General features: G+C 44.1%; 1 protein-coding gene across 1 annotated transcript in view; it reads right to left on the bottom strand.

Moving 5' to 3' along the window:
- RFK (riboflavin kinase) overlaps positions 1–12,209 on the bottom strand; it is an 18,040-nt gene extending 5,831 nt beyond the window's left edge. The window contains 2 exon segments of the mRNA XM_009328170.1: positions 11,339–11,576; positions 12,054–12,209. Coding sequence (XP_009326445.1) covers positions 11,339–11,576; positions 12,054–12,209 — 394 coding nt within the window.
- Positions 12,210–12,798: the final 589 nt, after the last annotated feature.

Genomic DNA, 12,798 nt, shown 5'->3' with positions numbered 1-12,798 from the left:
CGTTAGACTCCGCTCTCGGGCAGCCGCTGGGTCCGGCCAGTCCAGCAGCCTCCGTGCAACGAAATGCAGAACGTGAGCAATGCCTCCTCACGGTGACGGGCAGTTGCCAGGCCTTGCTTTGTAAGCTCTCTTACCTGAGAAGTCACATCTTGCTCCCTCCACCCATGCCTAGAAATAGTGAACGCTTCTTCCCCGGTAATTCTGTTTTTGGTTTTTCTTTCAGAAAAGCTCAAATGCTTCAAAATATGGCAGACGTCTGGGGAAAGCTGTGAAAACAGATTTTTTTTTTTTTGTTATGTAATTATGACAAACTATAGTTGCTTGATAATGAAAAATAATTTGTACTCTCCCATGATTTGTCAACCTAGTGCTGCAGGGATTTCCTTCAGGAAAATATATCTGGACAGAAACACTCGTCCTGTATTTACTCTGTATTGTAAAAGGAAAGCAAATGCCCACTCAACATTCCTCTTCTTCAATTTCCGTTTGCTCTTCATGTTGTAGCTGTCTCACTACACTGCTTTCATATGCCCAGCTGATTAACACTCTCTTAAGGGCCTAATCCAGCTCAAATAAATTGAATTTGCATATGTGCCATTCGAGATAGCAGGTGTAAGTGCATATTCAGTCTCCACTACATAGCAGACAGCCTAAGCTGGCCTGTTTATATCAGTGGTACATATGCCAAATAAGTTTTGGGGATCTTATTTGTGGCTGCTATAGTGTACTTAAGCATATTTATATAAAAGCACATGCCAATATCTTGAAATATCACTGAAGTCCTTGAAATGAATTCCCAATAATTTCCAGTTATTCTTACAAAGCACAGTTGCTAGTTTTACCAGTTTGATATAACTAAGTAACAAAAATGTTGCTGGAGTTACATCTGTTAGCTAATTTTTTTATAAGGAAAAGCAGTCTAAGTACCTGTGATGTGCTCATACCTAATTGCAGTCAAAGCTGCTGGTAAACAGTTCATTCTAATGATGGGGAACTGTCTTGAGAAACTGATTATGTCACACCACAAAATGCTGGACGCTACCAATTCATGGATCTGTGGGCACTAGTTATTTTATAGGATAAGGCAAGAAAGTATTTTTAAGAGTTACTCCACCTTAAATTTACTCTCTTCCTATCTCTTTTCTCTCTCATCCTACTTTCCCGCTATCTGTTTAGTGCTAACATTTTAATTCATTGCTTCAGTCTGAGTAACTTTGACTGACTTACAGAATCCTTGTTTATGTAACTGCAGCTGAACAAAAAAGAATGGTGGTAATATATATAAAAGAAGGAAAAGTAGAAGAAAAAAAGGTCCTAAATATGCTACTACTGCATACATTCTGTTCTGCTGTCTGACAGCACAGAGGGAGAAATGTTACAAAAAGTTTTGTTTAATGATACTAATGGAAGTATCTTGCATATTGAGCCCAAATGCTCAGGTTGGTAATTAGTTGCCTAACCAGTGACAGGCCGTAACAGTAGACAATGTGACCACTGGTCTGTAGAATTTTTAGTTTATTTCAGCTGTAGAGCAAAAGAAAATTCTTGAAACAGGTACATTTATATTGTTCCTAATATGTTTCTTCCTGTTAATAATGAATTATGCCTTTGGTTATAATTTGTATATAAGCAGATTTATACTTGCATACTTCCATTCTTTTTTTAAGGAATACTTTTTGGAATAAATTTTTATGTTCTTGTGACATCCACAAGGTGGCACTCGATCTCTTTTTCAATATCTGCAGGTTTGCACTCGGGTTTTGGGCACAGGGTTTACAATCTTACCTCAGTAACAGAACAGATCTTGAGAAACAGTAAGTCAGAAAAATATTTGCTTAAGAATAACATCGTTAGCAATTTCACAGAAGTCTCACTGACGACTTATATCTCATTCTGTCCAATGGTTGTTAAAGTTAATCCTTTTTCTCAGTTGTGATGCATTGCTGTGATCCAGCTTAAAATTATGCATCCTTGAAACTGGACATGTTTTTCTTCTGTTATAAATTGTACCTAGTTCAGCATGGATGGAGGATTTTACAACAGTAGAACTTAATTATCTGTATTCAAATTTAGTAGACATGTTTCTTCAAAAAGTGCAGTTGAATTTGAGTCACAAACATGTATGCCAAGAAAAGCAGTTTGATAGCTCATACCTGCGGTTAGAAAACTCAGGCGCTGTTTCACGTAGCTGGACAGGAATTTCTGCTCTGTGCTGATGCTACATTTTTACAGCTATTGTTGTTAGTGAAAAGTCTTTAAGTATTTTTTCTGCTGTACATAATAGCCTTACAAGCCAGAATAAAGAAAAGAGAGCAGGTGTCGTGTCATCTGTGTAGGCTTTCTTTTGTACAGGAATAGACTGCATTGGCCCTCACTGCTATACTCTTTTAGAAAACTGAAGAGGCCTTGTTAATTTTCAAGCTGCAAGAGAGAAGGATTTCCTACCTATGCAGTAGCATCAGAAAGAGGAGAAGATGAAAATGGTGGCTCTAGTGACTCTCATTGCAGGGACAAGGTAACAAAGGAAATGGCTGCAATGTTTTTTCCTGCTTGCTCGTTATTATTCGTTAAGCTCATTCTCTTCTTACTTTCCCTAGGCTGTACCTCGATATGACAAGGAGGCCTTGAGCAACATGCTAGAAAGATGGGCTGCCGTTACAGCCTTGTTCACACACTAAGCAATGACAGCAAACAGGAAAGATTCTGGTGAAAATTTCTCACTCTTAAAAGGAACCAGATGTTTTTACTCCTGCCATCACCAATACGTGATGCTGCCTGCCAAGCACACGCAGGGCATGTCTGCAGTTGTTACAGCACTACCATCCGTATAAGGCAACTGCACTGGGACCCTTGCAGAAGACAATAGTAGTTGAGGAGTTTCTGATCTTGAGCAAGTCATGTCTATTGGGCCTTGTACTTAAGGCATGAGTAGATGCTGTAAGGGAACCTGAGGGAGTGACCCGTGCTGGCCTGCGCTGTGCACTAGTGGATGTTATGACAGAGGTAATATTGCAGCCTGTCAGGAGAAGATATGATCCTGTTTGTTACACAAAACAAAAGCCACTGCAGCATGGGAAGGAGGAGGAACCTCTCCAAGGACAGAATCTGCACAGCGTGCTGTGGGGAAAATCCACCTGGGATCGCTCTGATGCTGCACAAAAGCAGGGTACCCTGCATCTGAAGACATAAGATTTACTCACTATCTATATTCCTCTTTTTATTCTGTCTTATTAAAACAGCTGTTTTATTAAGCCATTTGTTTTGGGGCCTTTCTTGCTGAGATGCAGAAAGATCCCTGCACCATTTCTCTCTCTTCCTCACCTTGCTGCCCACCTAGGTGCAGAAGAGCAACCCCTCTTTCACTTAGGGCAGTACTGGGAAATACCAGTCCACGTATATTACTCAAAGTTGACATAATACATCAGAACTCCCACAGGAGCGCCTGAAAATTCATGTGTTCAGATCCCATATTTCTGTAGTTTCTTGGGAATAACATATAGGGTACTTTTATGAAGGTGGTGTACAGAAAGATTGCCCAGAGACAAATTTTGGTAAAAAATAGATGACTTGCTGAAAAATGTTCTCCTGATCCCAGTAACCCTGCTATAAAAGAAGAAACCCACAAAGATAAATAATGTACAGCAAAAACATAGCTGGATGAAAATTCAGAAATAACAGAAGTACTGCCAATTTCACAGAAATTTGACAAAATTGCACCATATCACAAAAAAGAGATAGGGTGAAATTCTGAGTAGATGTTGAAAGCTTGATGACAAAGAAGGAGCAAGGTAAAGACAAGACTCTAATGCTGTGCTTGTTAATAACATTACAATCATAGAATCATAGAATCATTAAGGTTGGAAGAGATCTCTAAGATCATTGAGTCCAACCATCAACCAACACCACCATGCCCACTAAACCATGTCCCTAAGCGCCTCATCTACCCGTCTTTTAAATACCCCCAGGGATGGTGACTCAACCACTTCCCTGTTCAGTAAAGAAATTTTTCCTTACATCCAATCTAAACCTCCCCTGGCGCAACTTGAGGCCATTTCCTCTCGTCCTTTCGCCAGTTACTTGGGAGAAGAGACCGACACCCACCTCGCTACAACCTCCTTTCAGGTAGTTGTAGAGAGCAATGAGGTCTCCCCTCAGCCTCCTTTTCTCCAGGCTAAACAACCCCAGCTCCCTCAGCCGCTCCTCATAAGGCTTGTTCTCCAGACCCCTCACCAGCCTCGTTGCCCTTCTCTGGACACGTTCCAACATCTCAACATCCTTCTTGTAGTGAGGGGCCCAAAACTGAACACAGTATTCGAGGTGCGGCCGCACCAGTGCTGAGTACAGGGGCACTATCACTTCCCTGCTCCTGCTGGCCACACTATTTCTGATACAGGCCAGGATGCCGTTGGCCTTCTTGGCCGCCTGGGCACACTGTCGGCTCATGTTCAGCCGGCTGTCGACCAGCACCCCTAGGTCCTTTTCCGCCAGGCAGCTTTCCAGCCACTCTTCCCCAAGCCTGTAGCGCTGCATGGGGTTGTTGTGGCCAAAGTGCAGGACCCGGCACTTGGCCTTGTTGAATCTCATACAGTTGGCCTGGGCCCATCGATCCAGCCTGTCCAGGTCCCTCTGCAGAGCCTTCCTACCCTCGAGCAGATCAACACTGCCGCCCAACTTGGTGTCGTCTGCAAACTTACTGAGGGTGCACTCGATCCCCTCATCCAGATCATTGATAAAGATATTAAACAGAACTGGCCCCAATACTGAGCCCTGGGGAACACCGCTCGTGACCGGCCGCCAACTGGATTGAACTCCATTTACCACAACTCTCTGGGCCCGGCCGTCCAGCCAGTTTTTGACCCAGCGCAGAGTACACCTGTCTAAGCCGTGAGCCGCCAGCTTCTCCAGGAGAATGCTGTGGGAGACGGTGTCAAAGGCCTTACTGAAGTCCAGGTAGACCACATCCACAGCCTTTCCCTTGTCCACTAGGCGGGTCACCTGGTCATAGAAGGAGATCAGGTTGGTCAAGCAGGACCTGCCTTCCATAAACCCGTGCTGGCTGGGCCTGATGCCCTGGTTGTCCCGCACCTGCCTTGTGAGCGCCCTCAAGATGATCCGCTCCATGATCTTCCCCGGCTTTGGGACAAAGTTCTTACGTTGTGAAAGCTCCTTGAAAGGAACTTTTCCTTGAAAGGAGCTTTCACTCCATGGTCCTACCCTGGCATTCATTTGTTTGAATATGCCAGAAGAAAAGTGTTGATGCTGTCACAGAAATAACCAGAATACAATTTAGATCAGTTCAAAATGGAAGCAGTTTATTACTATCAGTATAGGAGAGAACACAGAGCAGCAGAGTGACGGTCCCTGCTGATATGAGCTCTGCCCAAATGGGGCAATTACAGAGTTGATATACCTACAGGTTATACAACTCCTTCTTCACCAAAACTGTGTCAGATAAGCAGGATATGGTAGATAACAACAGCAATTTAAATCCTTCAGATAAGGAGGCTCTAGACAGTACATCATTTTACAAATAATCCATGCCTGTTATGAATAATCCACTCCTTTGTAATTAAATCCTGCTGACTGGCAAGACCATTAGCTGCAAATGTGTCTTAACTAGGGAGGCCTGCAGCAGCCTATGAAACATTAACCATTTTGCTTCCACAATACTGGATTCTTTTTTTCCTCCTTTCTAAAAGTAGCAATATCAGGGAATATAGCGTGAAATCAAACTAGCTATCAGAGAATATAGCGTGAAATCAAACTAGCTAGATACTTCATGCCAACAACCCTGAATCTGCAACATCAGCAAAATGCAGATAGGAAGCTAAGAACCAGAATACCAGTTTGTGCAACAACTGACAGTAAAACATTGACATTGTAAAAATGTTTGTATTGCAACTAAATCAAAGACGCTGCTCATGTTATGTAGGACCACATAGGTTTAATCATTTCTAATGGAAAGGAAATATATGTTTATCTAGCAAAAACATGAACACAAGAGGCTATAAAACAGTTTATTATGAAATTGTTTCTCTCTGCTATAACAACTAAACAACAAAACATCTTCAACAAAAGGAGGAAGGAGGAATTAGGCTGGAATTTAAATGAAAAAAATCAGCTGTGAAATAGGAATAGATCCTAGAAAATCAAAGGAAAGACTTGAGCAGAGCATTGCAGAGGCAAAGTCTGCAGTCTTTCAGAAGGAGCCTGCAATTAGATCACCTTAAAGCAATTGCGAGGCCGAGCTCTAAAATTAATGAAATCCAAGAAAGGAAACCAGCTCTGATATTAACTCAGAACTCCTGATGAATGCATGCATACATACATACATATATTTTTACTTCTAATATTTTTTTATTGTTATATACATAATATTGTCATTTGTGTATTTTTACTTTGGGAAAGGGGACTTTCTAGGATAATGGGGACTGTCAGTAGATAAAATTTGGAAAAATTTGAAGAGTTGAAGTTACTATAATTTGTTACTCTCTCAGGAAGAGCTTGACTGATTGTCCTCATGGTTTAGGTTAAAATACAAGCTTTTTCTGGCTTTACCAGAATCATCTTTCATCACTCCTATCGGAGAAGACAGCAAGAGAAGGAGTAATTCATTTCCCTGGCAGTCTTATTAATGCCAGGCCTGTTTCCCACTTCTACACTGCAGTCAGCAAGGCATGCTTTTTAACTGGATCAGAGTAGCAAAAACTAATCTAAGAGGGATGAGAGGCCCCTAATTTATCCAGTACAGGATAAATAAACTACAGCTTTGTAGTTAATTTCAGCAACTCAAGGCTGCAATCCATTTCTATTTCTATTTTCTAAATCCATTTCTGGTTTTGATTCTGTAATTGGGGCTAACTGCTAACCAGTCTCTTGTAAGAACTTTGTCCCAAAATGACCTTAATCTGACATGGTTTGTTCATATTAACCTAATTTGAAACTCACCTGAAAAAATTGCCTATCAAAAGTACAACAATTTGTGTAAACTCACAATGGGTAAAATGAAAAACTACTTCTGATGTGTATTACAGATATTCATTCGTACAGAAAAAGCAAATGCGACCTTCCCTTATTAACTCTTGCCGTGAGTCATGCTCATCCCTGCAACTGAGCACTCAGCTCAGACATGGTAAGTCTGCTTGTCTGCTTCCAAGTCTGTTTCCTGATCCTCAGTTTATTTGATCAGACTCTTCCAACTGCAAAGAGATGGGAGGAGAAAACTGCTCCTGGCAGACCGCAGGGTTAGTCCCTCCTTTCTGAGCAGTGAGTCAACTGGCAGCTTCTGCCAGCTTCAGTGCCCGGAGATCACTGCTGCAGCCCAGGCTCCTCAGCAGCTTCTGGGGCTTCTGGCTGCTCACTGCCTGCATCCAGCTAAATGCATCAGACCTGACCTCAACCACCCTTTACATCCAAGCTGAAACACAAAGAGACACCATGAAAAAGCATGGCAAAAAAGTGTTAATTCAAGATGATGTTACTTGCTGTTGATCTCTTAAACCCTCCCGATGGAGCACAGAATGAAATGCAATGCTGGAAGTCAAGGGACCAGGGCCCGAAGCAGAAAACCAGTCCCTGTCACTAGCCCAGCCCCAGTCAAAGGAGTTATTTGAATGGAGAGCAGTGAGTCGAAGTGGCCCAGCTGGACTGTGGTGTTTGGCTCTTCTCCCTGCTCTGCTGTCACTGCTGCAGCAGGTCCCCCAGCCAGGAACAAGGGCTAGCCAGGGGGCTAGAGACAGACAGCAACAGGAAACACTGGCACCATCAACCCTGCAAAATATTTTCTGTTTCTGGAAAGCTGTTGAAGAGCACCTGCTGGGTGCATTCTTTGTGAGGCTGCTTTAAGACCAACAGTGAGGGTGGAGGGGCTAACTAGAGACAACAGGCCCCAACAGAGGTACAAAAAAGAAGCTCCACTGGCAATTCCTGGGTTGAGTTTTGCACACGGGAGAAGGAGGGAGGAAGAACATAGCCTTCTTCAACTGCAGTGTTTTCACCCAGAGGCACTGAAAAAATCCATCTATTAGTTGGATTCTACATTCACATGGATTATAAATATCCTCCAAGGTATTTTGTCTCTGTGGGTGAGGAGGTGTAAGCCAAGGAGGATGGAGGAGGAGCAGCAAACTGGGGAGAGGCCAGCGAGATTTGTCAGACACTGCAGCTACTCCATGCATCTTGGGAATTATCTTTCTCTCGTTCTTTCATTTAGGATGAATGTCCTAATCTGTAGCTGAGGAAGCTTAGAAGAAGGGAGTTCAAAGCCTTTTGTTACATACATGTGACTGCAGGCACAGTGTGGTTTTTGTTTCCCACAACAAGGGCATAGGCATTATCAGGAATACGACAGAAAAGGGCAGAGCAGTGTTGGCTGTACAATACATGAGGCATACAGATGATTAACATAAAGAAAATAATTAGCAATCTTTAATCATTTTACTGCTGTTCACGGCATCCAAGCCCCTGAGAGCAGCCCGTCTCAGAAGCAATATGAAGTCAGCAGCGAGGGCAGGGCAGTATGCCTGACACTTGTATTATTTCAGCTCAGCAGCAACTCCCTACAGAGGTGGAATGGCAATTTTCCAACATTAAAATGTTTTTAAATAAGTAAAATGTTTAAAAAGGCACAGAAGGCTTTGGGCACTTGACGTTCTGGTTAGAATGGCATATGCTGCCTTAATCCACCATGACCCTTTAACTGTGGCATCTGATCTGACTGGAGGAAAACAGCTGCTAACCAGCAATATTTCTTGAGTTTGTAACTTACAGATGAGCTCTACCCTCCCCACTGCCTCTTTCTCCAATGTTTCCTCCGCTCCTGCCATCCCACAGAGAAGGCACTCTGTCTCAGTATGTGCGAGTTTGACAAGAGGAAAGTAAGAAAAAGTATTCTCTTGTTAATGATGCACCACAGGATCTTGGGAAGCAGTTTTCATTTGCTGCAATCATAAAGGACCAAGCATTGTTGCTACAAGATGATCACTGGACAAGAGCCAGATGAAATCTCTCTGAAGTAGGTGGAGGTCATAGGTTTTACTGAGGTCTCTGCTCTTTACGGATCTGGTCCCCTCAACTTCTGTGATTTTCGAAGGGGTCTGGCACCTTTGGAGGGTATGCCCAAAGACAGACAGGGACATTCTACTTAAAGGAAAATAACTCTCCTGAGCAAGTCAGGATAAGAATAGTTTCATTCCAGTGAATTCTGGTCTCGGATCTGCCAAAACTGTTTGGTCCCTCCAACTACACCACTCTTGCTTATCCTTGCATTTCCCAAGCCTGCTCTTTGCACATAGAAATCCAAAACCCTGTCCTGTTTACAAGGTGCACCCTGGTCTGCCTCTGCCTTGTAAAATAGTGGGAAGAGGGCAAACATTACCAGGCTGTGCTCTGGTGACCGTAGCAAGGCCCAGGGAAGTTCCGTGCAGACCCACAGGGAGCTGTGGGATTGATGGGCAGGGGCTCCCAAAGGCAGTGGTTGATAAGTCCACTGCAGCAGTGGGGAAGGGTCTGATGAGCTGAGCAGTCCATTCCTCCCCTTCCATTCTAACACTCACAAGCATATTTCTGTAGCACTTGCATCTGCTAGCATTTGCCACATTCCTGCCAAGAGAAAAGTTGCACATAAAGAATTCAGGCCTTTTGCTTTTACTCCTTCCATCTGGAATTCAAAGAATGATGACCGTGTGAAACTCTTAAAACAAGGAGAAAATCAAGGCAGAAGTAGAACTAAGCAAACAGTATTTATGGCCTCTACTTTTTCCCAAGCCCTTTGTAAGAAAAAGTGCTTGACAGCAGGCTTGTATTTCTCCTATGGAGTACCAAGCCCACAAGAAAAAGGTAATCCCTTTTTTCCTCTTTGCAAGTCTGTAACACAATGGTCTAGTGACCAATAAAACAAAATCCTTCTTGGCTGTCTTAACATGCACCAATCTCAAGGCACATAGCTTTACTGGGACTGCAGGTAAAGCAGATAATTAGCCTTGGGGTGAGCTGAGGTTGTCCAGAACTATCTGAACTTTTCCACGTTCTCAGTTTCTATCCCATGCCATACAGGAAAGGCTTAGAAGAGAAAGTGTATAAAGTTGATGAATGGTGAAATACAGAGACTTTCCATTTCCGTTTACTTCTCATAGGTACTATGACTAGAAGGTATTAAATATTTGGAAATCTTCTTATAGGTACTATGAATAGAAGGTATTCAATATTTGGAAATCTTGAGAGGCAGGCATGTGTATTCAGGAATTCCTAGGTTAGAAGACAGGAGGGGACCTTTCTTACTTTAGAGCACCATGGGAACTCATTTAAGAGGGGTGACAAGGAGAATGGCTCAGCTAACTTTGACTTAACAACTGCACCAAGTATAGAAAGAAAATATTGTTGGGTTTGTTCTCTTACAGAACCACAGAATTGCTTAGGCTGGATGGGACCCCTTGAGATGCTGCAGTCCAACCCCCTGCTCAAGGCAGGTCAGGTACAGCAGGTTGCTCAGGACCATGTCCAATCAGGTTTTTAATATCTCCACAGATGGAAACTCCACAGACACTCTGGGCAACCTGTGCCAGTGCTCAACCACCCTCACAGTAAAAGAGTGTGTTCTTGTGTTGAGAGGCAATTTCCTGTATTTCAGTGTGTGTTGATGTCCTCTTGTTTCACTGGGCATCACTGAAATGAGTCTGTTTCCATCTTCTTTACTTCTCCCCCCCTGGGTATTTATATGCATGGATAAGCTTCCCCTGAACTTTCTCTCCTCCAGGCTGAACAGTCCCAGCTCTCTCAGCCTCTCCTTGTATAAGAGATGCTCCAGTGCCTTCATCATCATCTTTCCCTGGACTCACTCCAGGATGTCCATATCTATCTTGTACTGGAGAGCACAGAACTGGACGCAGCACCCAGATGTGTCTCACCAGTGCTGAGTAGCACTGGTGTAGGGGAAAGATCATCTGCCTTGACCTCCTGGCAATACTCTGCTTAATGCAGCCCAGGATGGCATTGGCCTTCTTTGCCACAAGGGCACATTGTTGGCTCATGTTCAACTTGTTGTCCATCAGGACCCCAAGGTCCTTCTCTGCAGAGCTGCTTTCCAGCCAATCAGCTTCCAGGTGTACTAGTGCCTGGGGTTATGCTTCCCGAGATGCAGGACTTTGTATTTTCCTTTGCTGAACTTCATGAGGTTCATTTCTGACCATTTCTTCAGCCTGTCCAGGTCCCTCTGAACGGCGGTACAATCATCTGGTCTAGCCAATCCTCCCACTTCTGGATCATCTGCAGACATGACAAGGGTGCACTATGTCCCAGGTCACTCATGAAGATGTTAGACAGTATTTGCCCCAGTATTTACCCTGGGGTACACCTCTAGTGGCCTGTCTCCAAATGGACTTTGTGCCACTGTTCACAACTTCCTGGGCCCAGTCATTGAGCCAGTTTTCAGTCCACCTCACTGTCCAATTTTCTAGCTCATACTTGATCAGTTTGTCTACAAGGATGTTTTGGGAGACAGTATCAAAAGTCTTACTAAAGTTGAGGTAAACAACATCCAGTGTTGGATCCACTTTCCCCTCAGACACCAAGCAAGTCACCTCATTGTAGAAGGTTATCACGTTGGTTAAGCATGATTATCCCCTTGATAAATCATAGTGACTATTCCTGATCACCTTCTTGTCCTTCATGTGTTTGGAAATGGTTTCCAGGATTAGTTGCTCCATTATTATCCTAGCTCCAGGATTAGTTGCTCAATTACCTTCCAGAGGGTTGAGGTAAGGCTGACCAGCCTGTAATTCCTCAGATCTTTTTTCTTGCTTTTCTTGATGAAAGGAGTGACATTCGTTCTCTTCCAGTCTTCAGGAACTTCTCCCGGTCATCACGACCATTCAAAGAGTGGTCCTGCAATGACATCACCCAGTTCCCTCAGCACTCGTCCCCATGGACTTACGTACATCCAGTTTGTTTAAGTGCTCCCTAACCTAGTACTCATCCACTGAGGGTAAGTCTGTCTTTCTTGCTCCAGACTTTCCCTAGGGTCTCAGGGGCCTGGGATTCATGAAAACTGGTCTTACCAGTAAAGACTGAGGAAGGAAGGCATTGAGTACCTTGACCTTTTCCGTGTCATTTGTCAGGAGGTCCCCTGCACCATTCAGTAGCAGGCCCATGTTTTTCCTAGTCTTCCTTTGACCCTTGATCAGGTCCCTGACCACACAGGGACCCTGAAGCATGGCTACTCCAAAGAAACACTCCTGCCCTGTGTTGGGGCATGGAAGCCCTCTGCAAAGTGCGGCAGGAAGGGACCAGGCTGCTCTGATGGATGTCAAAACCAGCAACGCCCTTTGAGGCAAATCAGACTATTTCAGGTCTGGCCTTTCATTGCTGGAAATGATTGTATCTATCTGCTACAAAAAGCATTACTGAGACAGGCCCACTTTCTCTTAGTAACTCATACCGCCTCCTCTCTGGGCTGCCTCTTCTGCTCTTCCCAGCACAGCACCTCTTCAAACTCTGCCACCATGTCAGATCTTCCAGCACTTCAAGCAAGGCTTGTTGCACAGTTTCTGAAACCAATGCCTCCAGCATCAGCTTGACTTCCGTGTCAGGTCTCCCCACCTGTCCTGCAGGAGTCCCAAGGGGCTGCGATCCCCAGCAGGGAGCTAGGGCTGCTGCAGGGACATTCAGGCTTCCTGTGGGAGCCCCTACCTCAGGGCTTGCTACTTCACACCCTCTTGCCCAGGCCCGGGAGTAGGGTTGGCAGAGAGTGTGGAGCACTGGGTCCTGCAGGTGGAAAGCAGCTGGGCTTAGAGCACAGCAGGC

Source organism: Pygoscelis adeliae, unplaced genomic scaffold, assembly GCF_000699105.1.
Source record: "Pygoscelis adeliae isolate BGI_AS28 unplaced genomic scaffold, ASM69910v1 Scaffold45, whole genome shotgun sequence".
NCBI lineage: Eukaryota > Metazoa > Chordata > Aves > Sphenisciformes > Spheniscidae > Pygoscelis > Pygoscelis adeliae.
Note: the sequence above shows the minus strand (reverse complement) of the source record. Positions and strands in the feature narration are given on the sequence as shown.